Consider the following 16,715-nt stretch of genomic DNA (forward strand, 5'->3'; position numbering starts at 1 on the left):
TAAACTCTGTTCCTATACTCCTCCATTCCCCACCTTTATATAGTTTTGAGTATATTCAATTTTCTTTCTTTTTTTTTTTTTTTAATTTCTTGAGGCTTGTTTTATGTCCCAGCTTATGGTCCCTTCTGGAGAAAGATCCGTGATCACTAGAGGAAAATGAGTGTCCTGGTGCTTTGGGATGTAAGGTACTATATATTTCTGTTAAAATTCTCTATATCTCTTTCTCCTTTCTGTTGTTTCTCTGTTGGTAGGGCTTCCTTTAGAATCTGAAGTAGGGCAGGTCTTTTATTGGCAAAATCTCTCAGCATTTGTTTGTGAAAAATTTAAGCTCTCCCTCAAATTTGAAGGAGAGTTTTGCTGGATAAAGTATTCTTGGTTGGAAATTTTTCTCTCTCAGAATTTTAAATATGTCATGCCACTGCCTTCTCGCCTCCATGGTGGCCACTGAGTAGTCACAACTTAGTCTTATGTTGTTTCCTTTGTATGTGGTGAATTGCTTTTTTCTTGCTGCTTTCAGAACCTGCTCCTTCTCTTCAGTATTTGAGAGTCTGATCAGAATATGTCTTGGAGTGGGTTTATTTGGATTTATTCTATTTGGAGTTCTCTGGGCATTTATGCTTTTTGTATTTATATTGTGTAGAAGGTTGGGGAAGTTTTCTCCAACAATTTCTTTGAATACTCTTTCTAGACCTTTATCCTTCTCTTCCCCTTCTGGGACACCAATGAGTCTTAGGTTTGGACGTTTTATTTTATCTATCGTTTCCCTGAGATCCATTTCGATTTTTTGATTTTCTTCTCCATTCTTTCTTTTGTTCTTTCATTTTCTGTTCTGTGGACTTCTAGGACACTGAGACGTTGTTCAGCTTCCTCTAGTCTTGTATTGTGAATATCCAGAGTCTTTTTAATTTGGCCAACAGTTTCTTTTATTTCCGTAAGATCTTCTATTTTTTTTATTTACTCTTGCAATGTCTTCTTTATGCTCTTCTAGGGTCTTCTTTATGTAGCTTATATCCTGGGCCATGGTCTTCTTGATGTCCTTTAAATCCTTTGCCATGTTTTCGCTCCTCAATTGCATTTCTTTGATTAAATCTGCGAGGAACTTTGTTTCTTCTGATAACTTGATTTGTGTGTTTGGAGTTCGATTCTCCATATTGTCTGATTTTATCATATGCACTGAGATTTTCTGTTGTTTTTGGCCTCTTGGCATTTGCTCTACTCAACAGGGTTCTTTCAAGTTGTAAAAAAAAAAAAAAAAAGAAAAGAAAAAGAAAACCTATCTAATTATTCAGAAACACTGTTTGGTGACGTACACTTTCTCTAACTAACCAGCAGATGGCGTCTGTGAGTCAGTTATACCTCTCAAGTCAGTTCTTCACCTTGTCCTCATGGTATGTGGGGAAACGATTCTTGTGGGTTCCAGCCAGAGAACTCAGCCTGGGTGTGTTGCTGGAGCCGTCCTCCCTGAATGCGGGGCACTTGTACAGGTGGCCAGGGAGGAAGGACAGCCTCAATATTCAAATCCCCCCGGTTCCCGGAATTTCAAGGCCACCACGGGAGTCCAAGCCTTCATTTCATTTCAGCCCCAGCCCCTCTCTCTCACTGTCCCTGGGATCTCTGAGTGGCTCGCCCCGCCCAGCCGCGATACTCCAGGACCTCTGGAAGGAATGCTGTGCTACATCATCAGTGCATGCCGTCCCTCAAGGGAAGCCCCGGGCCACTGGGCCGAGCCGGCTCGCTTTCAGCCTGATGCAAAAATGGCCGAACGGGGCGTCTCCACACCCCCCTCCTCACACAGTTCCTCCTTCCCAGCTCCGGGACAACTGGCGGGGCTCTGAATTGTGGGCACGGCCCCAGGCAGGAGTTTATACAGCCCTTCCGGGAGCAAGCTGCCAGCCGCGGGGTTTCATTCAGCTTCTGGCACTTCCCTCCGTTCCCCCGGCCCCAGGGATATCTGCAGTGGGCTATCTTCCAGGCCAGACACCGAGAAGCTAGCTCAGCCCCCTCTTGCTATGTTTTACTGCGTGGTTCCCACGATCGCACCTGCAGCCACTCCTGGGTTTCTCCCTTTTTTTTATTAAAAGAGCCCGTTGGTCTCCAGAAGCCAAACCCTGGCTTCCCCAGATCGCTGCGCGGCTGCGGGACTTCCAGCCAGCTTACTCACTCGTTTCAGAATGCAGGCTCCCAGTTTCACCAACTATACAGCCCCTGGGAACTAGCAGATCTCGTCCAGCTGGCGCATCGCTGTACCCAGTCTTCTGGGTCACTCTCTGGTCCTTATCTAGTGTTCTCCATGGAGGTGTTCCTTAGCCCTGTCTCACCTAGCCTCCATCTTGGTTTCTACACCCCATTCATTTTTATTCCTTTACCTTGCTTTTTCTCCTTACCCTCATAACCACTTGAAAAAATGTTTAGTTTGTTTTCCTCCCTTAGAATGTAAGCTCCGTAACAGGGACTTGCACTGCTGAGTTCCCAGAACCTCAAACTGTTTTGCACAAAGTAGGTGCTCAATAAATATTCCTTAATGATTGGAAATCCATATACTTACTACCTTAAGGTCTCAGTAGAACCTTTCCTAGTCAGCATGGTGTTATTTAACTTTGAACTACTGTACCTACTGAAATCAAACTATAATCACAGATTATCTATAATTTAGACTTTTCACCAATTTAACTGACTTCCTTTCTTAATTGCTACATTTATAACCACCTAAGTAAAAAAAAACTATCATTTATAGCTTCTACTTTTCTTTTAAGGCTTGAGTCTAACCACCTCCTCCCCCCCGTCCCAAACTCTTGCCAACCTAAACCTTCTAGACACTGTCAACCCTGCTTAAAGTTTCTAGACATTTTTGATTTTGTGTGTTGTAGTTACTAATAAATACATCTTTTTTACCTTTTTTGGGATATGAACAATAATCACTATCATTTCATGGTTCAAGTCACAGTGTTAAATGAATTATACGAAAATTAATTGTTGATTTTAAATTAATCTTTCAAAAGAACTGTTAGGGGCATGTAAAGTACATTTTGGAAAATGTACACAGATTTGTTCTCTTTTCCTCTGTGTGGAAGCCTGAGGTGTGAGAACAAAGACCCTAGGAAGAAACATATGGAAATGATCAGCAACAAGATGAAATCTTGGCCCAAATGTGTTTTGCCACGTTTGTGTTTTCTGTTTTTTTTTGTCTTCCACATTTTACATACCAGTGTCTTAAATAGATTTTTACAATATTGTCAATGTATCAGTTGTATAGTTGAATATCACTATATTCCTTTTTAAAATCTGAAGTATAACAACATAAATCTGTTAGCTCTGTGTAACAACTTAATGGAAAATACTAAGTTGAAGAAACAAAAATGAACTCCAGGATTCACTTTACCTTACTAGTTTGCACAAGCTTGAAAGAATCCCCCAAAGAATGAACTCGAAGTCCACTGCCAAGAAACACAAGTTAACTTCCTTGGTTGAAATATGAAAATATTAGTACAAAAATTCAGCATTCATGAAGTTAACTATTATTCAGCAGGAGAGATAGCTTAGTGAAATGAGGAAATTTTCTACATCTGCAAAATAAATGCAATTATTGGTCAGAGAAGCTTCTAATTCTATCTTGTTCAATACTATAAAATTATTTTACATACTACTAAGAACAGGCAAATCAGAGAGACAACTTCTGAATTCAAGGCACTGAATTCCATGACCAAGAAAGGTTATTAGGAGCCCGTCTAATGGGTATGTTTGTGAGCAATGTGAGAGCAGGGATAGCAGACAGAAGAGAATGTCTAAGTCTTCATATAGAAAAGTTATATATTCAAATCAGTATAACCAATGACAATCTATTTCATTTTTAAAATAAACTAAATGGCTTTTTTACAAGATAATGCTGCAAGTCAAGAAGGAAGCCCCTGCCCATCCCAAAACTGAAGCCAAAGCAAAGGCTTTGAAGGTCAAGAAGGCAGTGCAAAAAGGCATTCACAGTCACACAAAAAAAGAAGATCCACATGTCACCCACCTTCTGGTGGCCCAAAGACAGCCTAATATCCAAAGACACCTTCCGAAGTCTCTGAAGACAGCCCAAACATCCTTGGAAGGGTGCCCCAGGAGAAACAAGCTTGATGACCATGCCATCATCAAGTTCCCCCTGGACACCGAGTCAGCCATGAAGACGATCGAAGACAACACACTTTTGTTCACTGTGGACCTCAAGGCCAACAAGCTCCAGCTCCAACAGGCAGTGCAGGAGCTCTGTGAAACTGACGTGGCCACGGCCGCCACCCTGACTGAGCCTGACAGAGAGAAGGCATTATGATGCTTCGGCTGTTGTCAACAAAATTGGTATCATCAAACTAAGTTCAGCTGGCTAATTCTAAATTTAAATTTTCTCACCGTAAAAGAAATTTAAAAAAAATATACTAAACATGTAATACTATATGCTTCTAATACTGTTTCCTTTTCTTAAAAAAGGGAAGCATCCGTGTGAACACATGGTGTTGAACAACCAAGAGATTCAAAACAACTTTGAGTTCCACCTTAAACTGCTGAAGACAATGAGTTCCACGTTACTGTGGACCTGAATTTGAAGACTTCCTTGGCATGAAAATTAAAATAAAAACAGTAATTAGTGCATGCTGTTTCATTTAGCTTTGTTTGCCTTTCATACTGGAGGAAATTCTTGCCACACCTCAAACCAAAATTAAGGGGGAAATGAAAGTAAGTTGCATAAGTCTGACCAAGAATACTAACATCTTAATTTGAATCCCCAAGGTCTTGTGTAATGAAAAGAAGTACATAATTTAAATTCAACCCAAGTGTTTTTCAAGCAGACTATATTGCTTAAATTGCTACAGTAATTCAAGGGACAACCCTGTCTGGAAACACAGTTACTGCGGATTTTTAAGAGACTCAGTTCAAGAATTTAGGAATTCCTGATTCATTTAAGGATTTGCAAAGTCATCAACCCCTGAAAACTAAAGCAAATTTAACAGGTATGATAAAATAATTTTCAATTTTTAGAAAAAAGTATTCCTAATGTTAAAAATAAAAAAGTATGTATGTTCAATTTGTTTAATATTAAAATAGATTGCAGCTATCATAGAAGAAAAATTTTTTGGAAGCCAAATCTGGTAAAGCTACATTATTGATTAGCTAAAATGTTTAGGGAAAGGAGTAGTATAATGAATTTAATTTTTTAACTCAACTTCAGATTTACCCAATAAACAATCTTTGTTTTAAATTTTTACTTTGAATGAAAGGTAAGATTCTCAAGTTAATGGAATCTCTCTCTCAATCTCTCTGTCTCTCTGTCTCTCTGTCTCTCATTTGTAAAGACTAAAAGTGGCAAATGTCTTGCAGCCATATATGAGTAGTGCTAATGATTCTGGTTGTATAGAGGATGGGCATTTGTACAGCTTTCTCTCAAAATATCCTCAAATTTCTCTATTGATTACATCTCTGATATTAGCATGTTTTTGTTGTCATTTGCCTTCTCAGAGGGAAGAGAAGATTGCTTAACCTGGTCTACTGAAGAATCTAGTTACTTGGGTTTCAATTAATTAATCGAGACAATCATATTTTTAGTAGCAAAAAATGTCTTACTACTTCCTTGGGTCTTTGGTATAATGGTGATGTACACTAATTTTACAGTTAAATTTAAAATTATTTTGGAAAAAATTCTGAATCATATACTAATATTTAGTTTCTTATGTACTAGTTCCTATGGCATACCAATAAAACAATTAAGTCTTTAAAATAATAAAATTTATGAGACTTTCCAATTACTTTTAACTTCCAGAAAAAAAATTAAATTCTACCTCATTTTTATTATTAACAGTGTCAATTAGAGCTTATCTTGATGAAAGCATGAGTACTTTTTGTTCAAGTAAGAGAAATTTTATAACATAGAAGCTTTTATAGCTAAAATAAGAAAACTTCACATTAATGGGTAATTTTTTAAAAACTGCTAACATATATTTTAATTTTCTTTTTCACATCTGTTTGTTATTTTCTATTAGTCAATGTAATAGGAAAATAAAGAATCAGTGCATTGTGACAAAGAAATATTAAGTAGAAAAGAGACTAGTCAACTTCTATATGCCTATGCCCAGTCAAAAAAATCACCACGGTGAAACAAATGCCTAGAAGTAATCAGCATTAGTAGAGACAAGCATTGCTAACAAGATGCAATTTATAACCTACTAATCCAATCATTCATTCAACAAATCTTTGAGCACTTACATATCATGCATTGTACTAGATTATGTCAAAAATTAGAGATCTGACTGACAATGAGTTACACTCTTTTGCTGTGAGTTACTGTATAGGGAACAAAGCATATGCTGTAGAATATCAAAAGTAGAAGTGACAAAACATAAGCTTAGCAAATGGCTGAGAAGAGTCCAGTTGAACGAAAAAAGTGTATAAAAAGAAATAAGGTATCATTGTAACAAGGAAAGTCATCGGGGTGAAGAGCAGGGGGAGGGGAATAGAGAATAAAGGGCATTTGGATGGAAAAGGGGTGGATTTTAGGTCAGAAAATGACCCTCAGTCAAAAGGGAATGGGACAGGGTTGAGCCACAGAGGTTAAGAACCTCAAGGGGTGATGTTTACAATGAGTTCACAGGTAGAACAGAAATTGCTATTCAGGGAAGGCCTTTCTTCTTAGATGCTCAAAAAGACCAAAAGTAGATAACATGAAGAATCCCTTTATTATCTGATGGGCCCCAATCACGAGGTCTTGATTTGAAGTCAAAGTTACACAATTAAATGCGGCATCAAAAGTACATCCAGGTCTCCTTTTTTCTAACACTGATACCTTCACGGTTGTTGGGCGACATTACCATGACTCTGATTCTCAAGTGTAAGGTTACTAACTGGTGAGTGCTAACGCTCCTAACACAATGATAAAACTCAGATCGCATTTTCATGGGGAATGCTGTTTACAAAGTTCAAATGTAGTAATCAGCTTCTCGCACTCGGGATGCCTGAACACAATGTGGCTGTCCTTCTTTGCCTCCCTGATTGTACTTTCATCTTTCTGTGAACACAGCCAACCTTGGGATCTGATCTGCTTTTCCTTATAGAACCCCAACTCTAATGGCAACAGTGAGACTAAAATGAAGTATGAAAAGTACCCGGAAAAGTTAATATGCTAAAACGATTATAATAACATACTATAAAACTAATATATAAAATATTATCAACTGGTGAGTAAAATGTCTAAGATGTTCTATACCCATTCGTGCTAATCTCCAAAAGCCTGGGTCAAGTGATGTCTAGCAAAGACATCCCCATCTCTCCCAAGCAGAGTTAAGCCACAGGGCTCCCATAGCACTGTTATAAACCATTTTATCCTCTGCCTTATGCTATAGCTTGTTTTGGTAGGTCTCTTTCCTCCACTAAACTATATGCTCTTTAAAGAGGGGACCCTGTCTTTACGCATTCTTCAGTTCTATATTCTCTACTAAGCTAAGCATAGCACCTCACTCCTAGAAATAAGTTTAAAAAAATTGTTAACTGAAGTAACCCAAACGAAGTAATGATAAATAAATAATATCTGTAAAGTGCTTTATTAAGCACATTCTCATACATTACCAAGTTATAGGCCAACAACTCTAACAGTTGAAGAGCATTCCCTATGAGACCCAACAGAAGCTTTCCAAGCCCCATTGTCTGAGTCACCCAGGGCCCTCACAACCTAGAGAAGTGGAGGCTCTGTTCCGAATATTGCCCTTTGGGATGAGACCACAACTCCTTCCTTCACTCTACCTCCTCCCAAGATTCTCTTACTTCACACATGAATACTGCAGTGTGAAGATCAGGGCTGCACATTGTGTAGGTATTAAGGATGGCAGACATATACAGCTCAAATATATTAACTAATTAATTAAAATTAGGTGTTCATTCCTAGAGTAAAAATTCCTTAGGTCAGAATTCAGGCCCTCCAGAATCTGGCCCAGGTTGACTTTAATAGACTTATTTTGCTCCTCTAACAGTTAACCACCAATTCCCAAACATGTCTCCTTTTGTTGCTTTCTCCTTCTGCTCATCTCTTATATCTGGAAAATCTTCTACTGTGTCTCCTTCTATCAAAACCCTAATGTTTCCTTGAAGTCTAGTTCAAATGCCATGTCCATGATGAATCCAATGGATAAGAAGGAACAAGGGATTTAATATATTTAGATTCACAAAAGAAAACTTCATGAGTTTTAAAATCACAGATTATTAAAAAAAAGATCAAACCATTACTATTTTGGCATTTTCTTGTAGGAAGGGATAAGATTAGAGATAAGAAATAAATTAGAATAAATGAGCCATGTCTGAATGGAGAAGAACAGAGTATGTTCCTAAAGAATTTATCTAAGTAGTTCTTAAATCCACTTTGGTGTTAGGGTTACATTTATTTATAAAATCTTGGAGAATAAACACAAAAAATCTCAGGGGATGACACTAACTCTTTTAAACAGAGAAATACAAAGCCAGTGGGGTCATCTTATTGTATTCCTTATTAGAGAAGAAAACTGACAGATGAGTTCATTTGACTATTTAATTTATTCATTCATGTAATAAATTTTTCTGAGTACCTACTGTGTGCCAAGAACTATTAAAGACATAAACAAAACACAATAATTGCTGCTCAAATAGTGGGCAGTGGAGGTGGAGAAAGACAATAAACAAATACACAGGTAAACTATAAGGTAGTGGTAATAAGTGATATAAGAAAAATAAGAATGGTAAGATGAGACGGCAGGGGTAGTGGGGAGGGAATTACAATTATAAATAGGGTGATCACAGGGAAGGCCTCCTTGAGAAGGTAACATGTGGGAAGTGAGCAAACAAGTCATCCAGGCATAGAAAACCAAAAGTAGAAAGACCCTAAGGAGGGAGTGTGCCTAGTGTTTTCTGTTTGAGCAGCACTGAGAAGGCATGTGGGGCTTGAGAACTGCCAAAGGGAAGATGACCACGAAACATTTGGAGAGATAAAGGGTCAGGGTGGACCATGTGGGACCCAGCAGGTCTCTGTAAGGACCTTGCACTTCATTCTGAGGATTTTGAGCAGAGAATTGACATGTTCTGACTAGCATTTAAAAGGGATCGCTCTCTCTGCTGTGTTGAGAATAAACTGTGAGTAGGCAAGGGAATAAGTAATCAATGATAACAGATGAGAGAAGAGGACACCTTTGAACCAGATTGATAGTGGATAAACTTTGAAGGTATAGCCAGTAAGATTTGCTTGGCTATGGGGTATCAGAAAAAGAGAGGCATCAAGGATGACTCCTAAGGTTTTTGGTCTGAGCAATAGGAAACACGAGGTTATCATTTACTGAGATGGGGAAGATGGAGGGGGAAATAGCACAAAGTTGGCTTTGATAGTGGAAAGTTTGAAATAATTATTAGATATCCTAGTGGAGATTATTAAGTAGGCAGATGGATATATAAGATGTTTAGGGGAGAGAACTGAATCAGAAATACAAATTTGAGAACCATCAATATTTAGATGGCATTTAAAGCAATGAGCCTGGAGAAGGTGGAGGAAGTGGGCTGAAATGCAAACTGGGGGTAGTAGTAGTACCGGGGACTTGCCTGGCTCTCTTTTAATTGTTTGATCCTATCTTCTTGGTAAAAAAGGAAGCAATGTCATAATCTGAAAACAATAATGGGGAATGAAGTGCTGGAGGCTTCAGAGAAGAAAGAAAATAGATGTCTAGGAGCGAGGGAAAGGGAATAGACCAAGGAAATGTAGTAGGAGTGCAGCACTTGAGGCCAGTGGTCATAACTTGAAAGTGAGACTAGTTGGCTTGGTCCTGTTTTCTCCAGTCATGTTCAGCTGCATGAGTCAGGCAGAGAGTAGATGAAGAATTGGATTAATCACAGTTGGAGTCTGCTGGATGAATATGACGAAGTAAGGGGCAAGAAAGTTTAGGGCTTGTGCAAAGGAGTGATGATAGTGGTGAATTATGGAGTCTAAGTTGGAGAAAAAGGGAATTGGGTATTTTGAAAGGTATGGATTAGGGACAGCGAAAAAAACAATTTGACCAATATATTTTAAGTCCCACTGACATTGAAGAATTATTGCAACTGAAGTTACTGCATGGATTAAACTATAAAAATAGTACATAATGGCAGTGTGGGATGCTCAAAATTGAGAGAACAAAGGGGTTGCGGTTACTGGTAATGACAAGGTCCACGATGAGGGCACATGGAAGTGACTGGTAAGGTAGACTGGAAGACACTATCTTGGAAGGAAAAAATATGTAAAGTTTCTGACTCTACTTGAATGACTACTTCAAATCCCAAATACACACAATACTTACATTCTACCGATTGTTAGTTTCTGATAAGAAAAGGAATAAGAAACTGAGATGCTAGGGTCAAGGACAGGCTTTCTTGAAAGGAGTTCTGCCAGAGAACTATTTTCTATTTCTAGGAACTATTTTCTCAGTTCTCCCAATTAGGAAAAATAGCTAGTACCACTCTAGATGAATAGCAGATAAATTACTGCATACAATGATTCGTTAGGGCATTAGGGCTTAATTTTTCAAGGAACCCTCAATGAGAAGAGTAGAAGGAAAAAACAGAGCCTTGGAATAAAAGTGATATGATTTCTTTTTTTTTTTTACTTTTTCCTAAATAATATACTCAATTCCATTTGGATAACACTTTCCAATTTGCAAAGTACTTTTACACATATATTTCATATGATCCCAACAAATACTTTTTGAGATGAGCAAGTGAGCAATTGTAATTCTCATTTTATTCATAAGGCAAGAGCTAGGACTGAAATGAAGGTTTTCAGGCTCCTCATTTGGTGCATAATCCACCATCCACTACAACTACAAGTTTCACCTCAAACAAAGTGTCAATTCTCTGTAAAGCCTTCCCTGTTTATTCCTAGAGTTTTCTTTACAGTCCTATCCCCCATGATACCTTCATTCTGCATTGTATTGTATGTCTCTCTGCTTCTGTACTAGACCCTAAACTCTTAGGGGTAAGGATTATGTGTTTTTAATCTTTCTGTAGCTAGGACTTAACTCAAAAATATTAGTGGAAAGAAGAAACCTAGGAAGGTAGTTAGAAAAATGTATAGAATAATCAACTGGAAACTTAAAATCTATAGAATATAAATATTGTGTGTATTTGGGATTTGAAGTAGTTATTTAAGTAGAGCCAGAGACAAAATAATTGGATTCTGGAAACTGTTTCATATGAAGAAAATCTGAAGGGGTAGTGAGGTTTGGACAGGCAACACTACAAGGAAACATGGTAGCTATTTTTAAATATCTCAAGCTATCACAAAGAAAGGAGTGTTTCATGTTCTTCCAAAGGGCAGAAAAGTATCAGAAAACAGAAGTTACTGGGAAACAGATTTTGGTTTGATAAGAAAGAATTTTCTGTTGTAGAATAGCCAGAAGGAAATACCTAAAGTTGTTGAACTGAAATCCAGTAGCCTTGAACTTTCATAATGATTGTGTAACTATGTAGTAAAAAAAAAAAAAAAAAAAAAAAAGTCAATTGCCCGTGTTTTATGGATCTACTTCTGGATGTTTTGTTCTTTTCCACCAATCTATATATATCTATCTCTGACAATACTACACTGTCTAAGTTAACCTACCTCTGTTGAAAGTCCTAAAATTGGGTAGAGGGCAATACTAGTGGTCAGTAAGAGGGAGGGGTAAGGGGTATGGGATGTTTGGGGTCTTTTTTCTTTTTATTTCTTTATCTGGAGTAATGCAAATATTCTAAAAATGATCATGGTGATGAATACACAAATATGTGATGATATTACGAACCACTGATTGTATACCTTGGATGGATTGTATGGTGTGTGGATATATCTCAATAAAATTACTTTAAAAAAAAAAAGAATTTCCTGGGCAAAAGTTCTTTCTAACTAAAAAATAGGGTCTCCTCATAGGTAGTGACCAACCCTAAAGGGATCAAATTTCAGTAAGATTACCCTGCGTTTATAGTGGGAAGAGATAGTCTATTAAGCAAAATAAACTGAAATTCTCTTAAGAGATGGTTCCTTAGTAAAAAGTCCAGAACATGAGACTTTTGACTCTGGTTCAGTGTAATTTGTGACCTTTGTAAAAAAACAAAAATCTTTTTCATATCATGGGTACTTAAGCAGTAATTTTGATTTGTGCATTCTTTCTGGGCATTTTTTATATCTTTCAGTATAGACAGAGGCGTTATGTATGTTATCTAACTATTAATTTATACCAGAATTATTCTGTTTTACTCACTTTTCCCACAATATATTCCCTTTTCTACTTGCAATAGGACAAAAAAAGAACATGGGCTTTTTAAGTCAAGTATGCGTCCTTTTCTTCTTCTCTGGAGTCACAGTATATTGCCAATATGAATGGGATGAAGACTATGATCAGCCAGATGATGTGTACCAACCAGAATTACAATTTCATCGAAACCTAGAATTTGGAGTTCCGTTTCATCAAGATACTTTAGGCTGTGCCAGTCAATGCTTTTGTCCACCTAACTTTCCAACATCAATGTACTGTGATAATCGCAAACTCAAGACGATCCCAAATATTCCAATGCATATTCAGCAACTGTATCTTCAGTTCAATGAAATTGAGGCTGTGACAGCAAATTCATTCATTAATGCAACTCAGCTTAGAGAAATTAATCTTAGCCACAACAAAATTAAATCTCCAAAGATTGATCATGGTGTGTTTGCTAAGTTTTCAAATCTACTACAGCTTCACCTAGAACATAATGATTTAGAAGAATTTCCATTTCCTCTTCCTAAATCTTTGGAAAGACTTGTTCTTGGTTACAATGAGATCTCCAGACTGCAGATAAATGCTATGGATGGGTTAATAAACCTGACGATGCTTGATCTCTGTCATAATCATCTTCATGATTCTATGTTAAAAGAAAAAATCCTTTCCAAAATGGAAAACTTAATGCAGCTCAACCTATGTAATAATAGATTGGAATCAATGCCTCTTGGTTTGCCTTCTTCACTAATGTATCTGTCTTTAGAAAACAATTCAATTTCTTCTATACCAGAAAATTACTTCAAGGAAGTTCCAAAACTTCATGCTCTAAGATTGTCACACAATAAACTACAAAATATACCCTATAATATTTTTAATCTTTCCAACCTTATACAGCTCAGTGTTGGACACAACAAATTGAAGCAAGCATTTTATATTCCACGAAATTTGGAACACCTATATATAGAAAATAACGAAATTGAAGGTATGTAAAATTTTAATATTTATTAAAGAAAGAATGATGTTTTGACCATTTAAAGAGCAAATCTAAAAATTGGAAATGGTTGCTCTGAAGTTGGCTAGGGACATGGCAGAAACTGTACCCAGATAAGAGTGTGCTATAAAGTTTTTAGTCTTTTCCATTAAATTTTACACCCTGAATATCGAGAAACAGTACTGTAGAGTATATGAAGAAATATGAATATCCTGAGTAGTGGGATTATAGGAGCTTCTTATGTTTTTCTTTCTGAGATTGTTTCTACTCAGTTTTTATTACTTAAATAATCAGAAAAGTCAATGGAACAATATTTATTTCAATAATACAAAATTCATTTATATTTTCATTTTCATTATTTAAGTCAAAAAAATTTAAACCTAATTTCACCACTTAAAAGTACTTTAAGTGACAAAACTATGTCCTTACAACATTTTACTAAAATTCAATATAGGATTATGGAAGTAACACAGCAAGATTGATTTTTAATTTGTGTTTTTCAGATATCAATATTACAGTGATGTGTCCATCTATTGACCCACTATATTACCACCATTTAACATACATTCGTATGGACCAAAATAAGCTAAAAGAACCAATAAATTCCTATGTTTTTGCCTGCTTCCCTCATATACATACTGTTTATTATGGTGAACAAAAAAGCACCAATGGTCAAACAATACAACTGAAGACCCAAGTTTTCCGAAGATACCACGAGGATGACGACCATGATGATCATGATGATGATCAAGATGAGAATAATACTCATGAAGGTCAAGAGCAAGAAGGAACAGAAGAAAACTTTGACCCTCATTATTATGAAACTTAAGAATGGCAAGAAACCATATAGGTACACATTTATGCCTTCACAAACCTTATAATTCAGTGTAAATCTAACTGAACATGCATTGCTCACAGCAGTATATCTAGAATTATGTATCAGAATAAGATCAGCATTGAATTTAAGTTATTGATAAAATCTGCATCATTTACATAGGATTAGAACGTACTCAAAATGATACAAATATTTAGAAACATAAATTAGAGTGGAAAATGGAAATCATAAGCTAAACTTGAAGGAATACTATGTTTAGGAAAAAAAGGGAGTATGCCATTACTATTAACACTAATTTTACTAAGAACAATGAAAGAAATAGCTTTAGAAGCTATGAAATGGAAGCATGTCCTTTTCAATCAGTATGAGTATAATGTTTCAATTATGGGATGTGTATATTAATGCAATGGGCAGCCATTTCCTTTGCCTTGATTTCCAGAAAAGCTTTCACGATTGTATTTGCAATCGATGACATCCATTCCCCTGGCTCCACCATTTAGAGCATGGGATAACATTCTTTGATTTTCAAAAGAGGCCACTCTACTAAGGATCCACGGCATATACATTTATGACAACAACTAGTCTTGTCTTTCTCTTAGAGCATCAAAGCAACAAAATTATAAACCCTGTATTTGGATAACTAAAAAACACCAAATTACCTCATTGTAACCCATACTATAGTAAATTTCAGCAACTATCCAAAACCATCTTTACTGTGTTCCACTTTATTTGGGATAAATTTGTTTTTATAGTAAATTCAACTAAAGAAATGTTTGTTTAGTTACATAAAGATTTGCTAATAAATAATTGCTACATTTGATGAGAAATGCCTTTTGTACTAGGCAAGTTCAAATTAATTTTAGAAAAATAAAGTTATAGCAATATCATTAAACAAGTCTATTTTCCTAGCACACTGTATTAGAAACCTATGCCAATGCTTATTTATGTAATGCTAGAGTTGAATACAGTTACTTTAAAATTTGAACATCAGAACAGGCTTTAACATCTTTAAAATCTGAAGAATTATGAGTTCTGTAATCTATCACTTTGAAATATTTTAAGTATACCATATAAGGAAGATTATCTAACTGCTTGAATTCAGGCTAACAATTTTATAAAATTCATCAGATAAGGCATAAATACAAATCTGGGGCTATGTAGACAAAGAATCCAAAGAAAAAATGATACCTATTCAAATAACATGCAACAACTGGACAAGTAAAACTGTATTTTACAAGTAAGTTTAACGTAGTGTTACCTATGACCCAGCAATGTGACTTCTAGCAACATACCCAAGAAGAACGATTTGCATATGTTCACACACCTTCTACTTGAATATTCATGGCAGTATTATTCATAGTAGCCCAAAAGTAGAAACAACCCAAAAGTCCACCAGCAGATGAATGGATAAACAAAATGTGACCTATCCAATCTGATGGAATATTATTTGGCCATAAAAAGGACTGAAGTAATGATACATGCTACAACATGGGTGAACTATGAAAACGTTATGCTAAGTAAAAGAAGTCAGTCATAAAAAAAATGTACTATATGATTCCATGTATATGAAATTTCCAAAACAGGGAAATCTATAGAGATAAATAGATTAGTGGTTGTCTGGTGCTCTAGGTGGAGGGGTGGCAAGGGGAAATAGGGAGTAGCTATAATGGGTATGAGGTTTCTTTCTAGGGTGACAAAAAATGTTTTAAAATTGATTGCACAGCTTTGTGAAAATATTAAAAGCCATTGAATTGTATGCTTTAAATGGAGGAATTGTATGGTACATAAATTATATCTAAATAAAGCTGTTACTAAAAAATTATGAAAACAATAAGACCAAACAACTCTTTCAAACAAGGGAGAAAAAAATAAAATGCTAAAGTGAAAAAACTATGAAAAACCATGTGAGCCCAGATTCCAAAACTTTTACTCCTGGCAAGGAAGTGGTGAAGCAGCTGAAAACTTCAAGGAAAAAGAGATACTTCGCTATCTGAGTAGAACTGACGGGCATAAGATGGAGAAAACAAGCTCCTGAGGTTGACATTAATTACAAGGATTAATAACAAAAGTATTTACTTGTTCCACCTCTTGCAAGGTTCAAACAAAACCAAACAAAACACAATGAAACACAGAAACAACCAATTTTCAGAATTCAAAAGAAAATGCGTCTTAATTCTCAAAGAACAGCCTTAGCTAAGAATAAAGCTGCATACTTCAGCAATTCAGAGCAAGGGATTTGAGATCACATAGACCCGGGTATGATGCCTGACTTTACAGTTAGTGGGGTGCCCTCGAGTAAATTACTCTAGTCTTCCTTTGTTCATTTTTCTAAGGAAGATCTCACAGGGTTGTTACAAGGACAGAGAAATAATGTATGTAATATAAAAAAAAATAAATAAATAAATAAAGCATTTAACAAAGTGCACACCAGACATAGGTATCCAATAAATAGTAGCTATCATTTCGGCAGGTCTAGCACTGCAGCCATCCAGATGTACGTGCCACTTGAGGTCAGCTGTCTCTACCCGCCTGGGTGCTAACTCTTTTTACTCCTGGTACCAGAGGACACACAGAAGGGAGTCAACATCTCTGAGGGTTCCTTCCAAGAGTCCACCCATACAAAAGATTGAACAAAGGAGACTTGACTAAA

The 16,715-nt window shown here is 36.4% G+C and overlaps 3 protein-coding genes across 3 annotated transcripts in view; 2 read left to right on the forward strand and 1 right to left on the reverse strand.

Annotated features, from left to right (window-relative positions):
- Positions 1 to 16,715, reverse strand: part of LOC119504636 (centromere protein P) — a 304,258-nt gene that overhangs the window by 187,331 nt on the left and 100,212 nt on the right. The window lies entirely within an intron of this gene.
- OGN (osteoglycin) overlaps positions 4,844 to 16,715 on the forward strand; it is a 30,932-nt gene continuing 19,060 nt past the window's right edge. The window contains exon 1 of the mRNA XM_037796960.1: positions 4,844 to 4,985. The gene's annotated coding sequence lies outside the window, so the exon portion shown is untranslated. The remainder of the gene's footprint in view (positions 4,986 to 16,715) is intronic.
- OMD (osteomodulin) lies at positions 4,852 to 15,538 on the forward strand. The gene is made up of 3 exons (XM_037796956.1): positions 4,852 to 4,985; positions 12,280 to 13,221; positions 13,734 to 15,538. Exons 2-3 carry the CDS (start codon positions 12,294 to 12,296, stop codon positions 14,057 to 14,059), a joined length of 1,254 nt encoding a protein of 417 aa, XP_037652884.1. The 5' UTR covers positions 4,852 to 4,985; positions 12,280 to 12,293; the 3' UTR covers positions 14,060 to 15,538.

The sequence above is a fragment of the Choloepus didactylus genome, chromosome 10 (genome assembly GCF_015220235.1).
Source record: "Choloepus didactylus isolate mChoDid1 chromosome 10, mChoDid1.pri, whole genome shotgun sequence".
NCBI classification, from domain to species: Eukaryota; Metazoa; Chordata; class Mammalia; order Pilosa; family Megalonychidae; genus Choloepus; species Choloepus didactylus.

Excerpts from the sequence above, each read along its gene's own strand:
- OMD (XM_037796956.1), top strand. The coding sequence starts at position 12,294 with ATGGGCTTTTTAAGTCAAGTATGCGTCCTTTTCTTCTTCTCTGGAGTC. Across the intron at positions 13,222-13,733 it reads AGAAAATAACGAAATTGAAG|ATATCAATATTACAGTGATG; the intron begins GTATGTAAAATT and ends TGTGTTTTTCAG.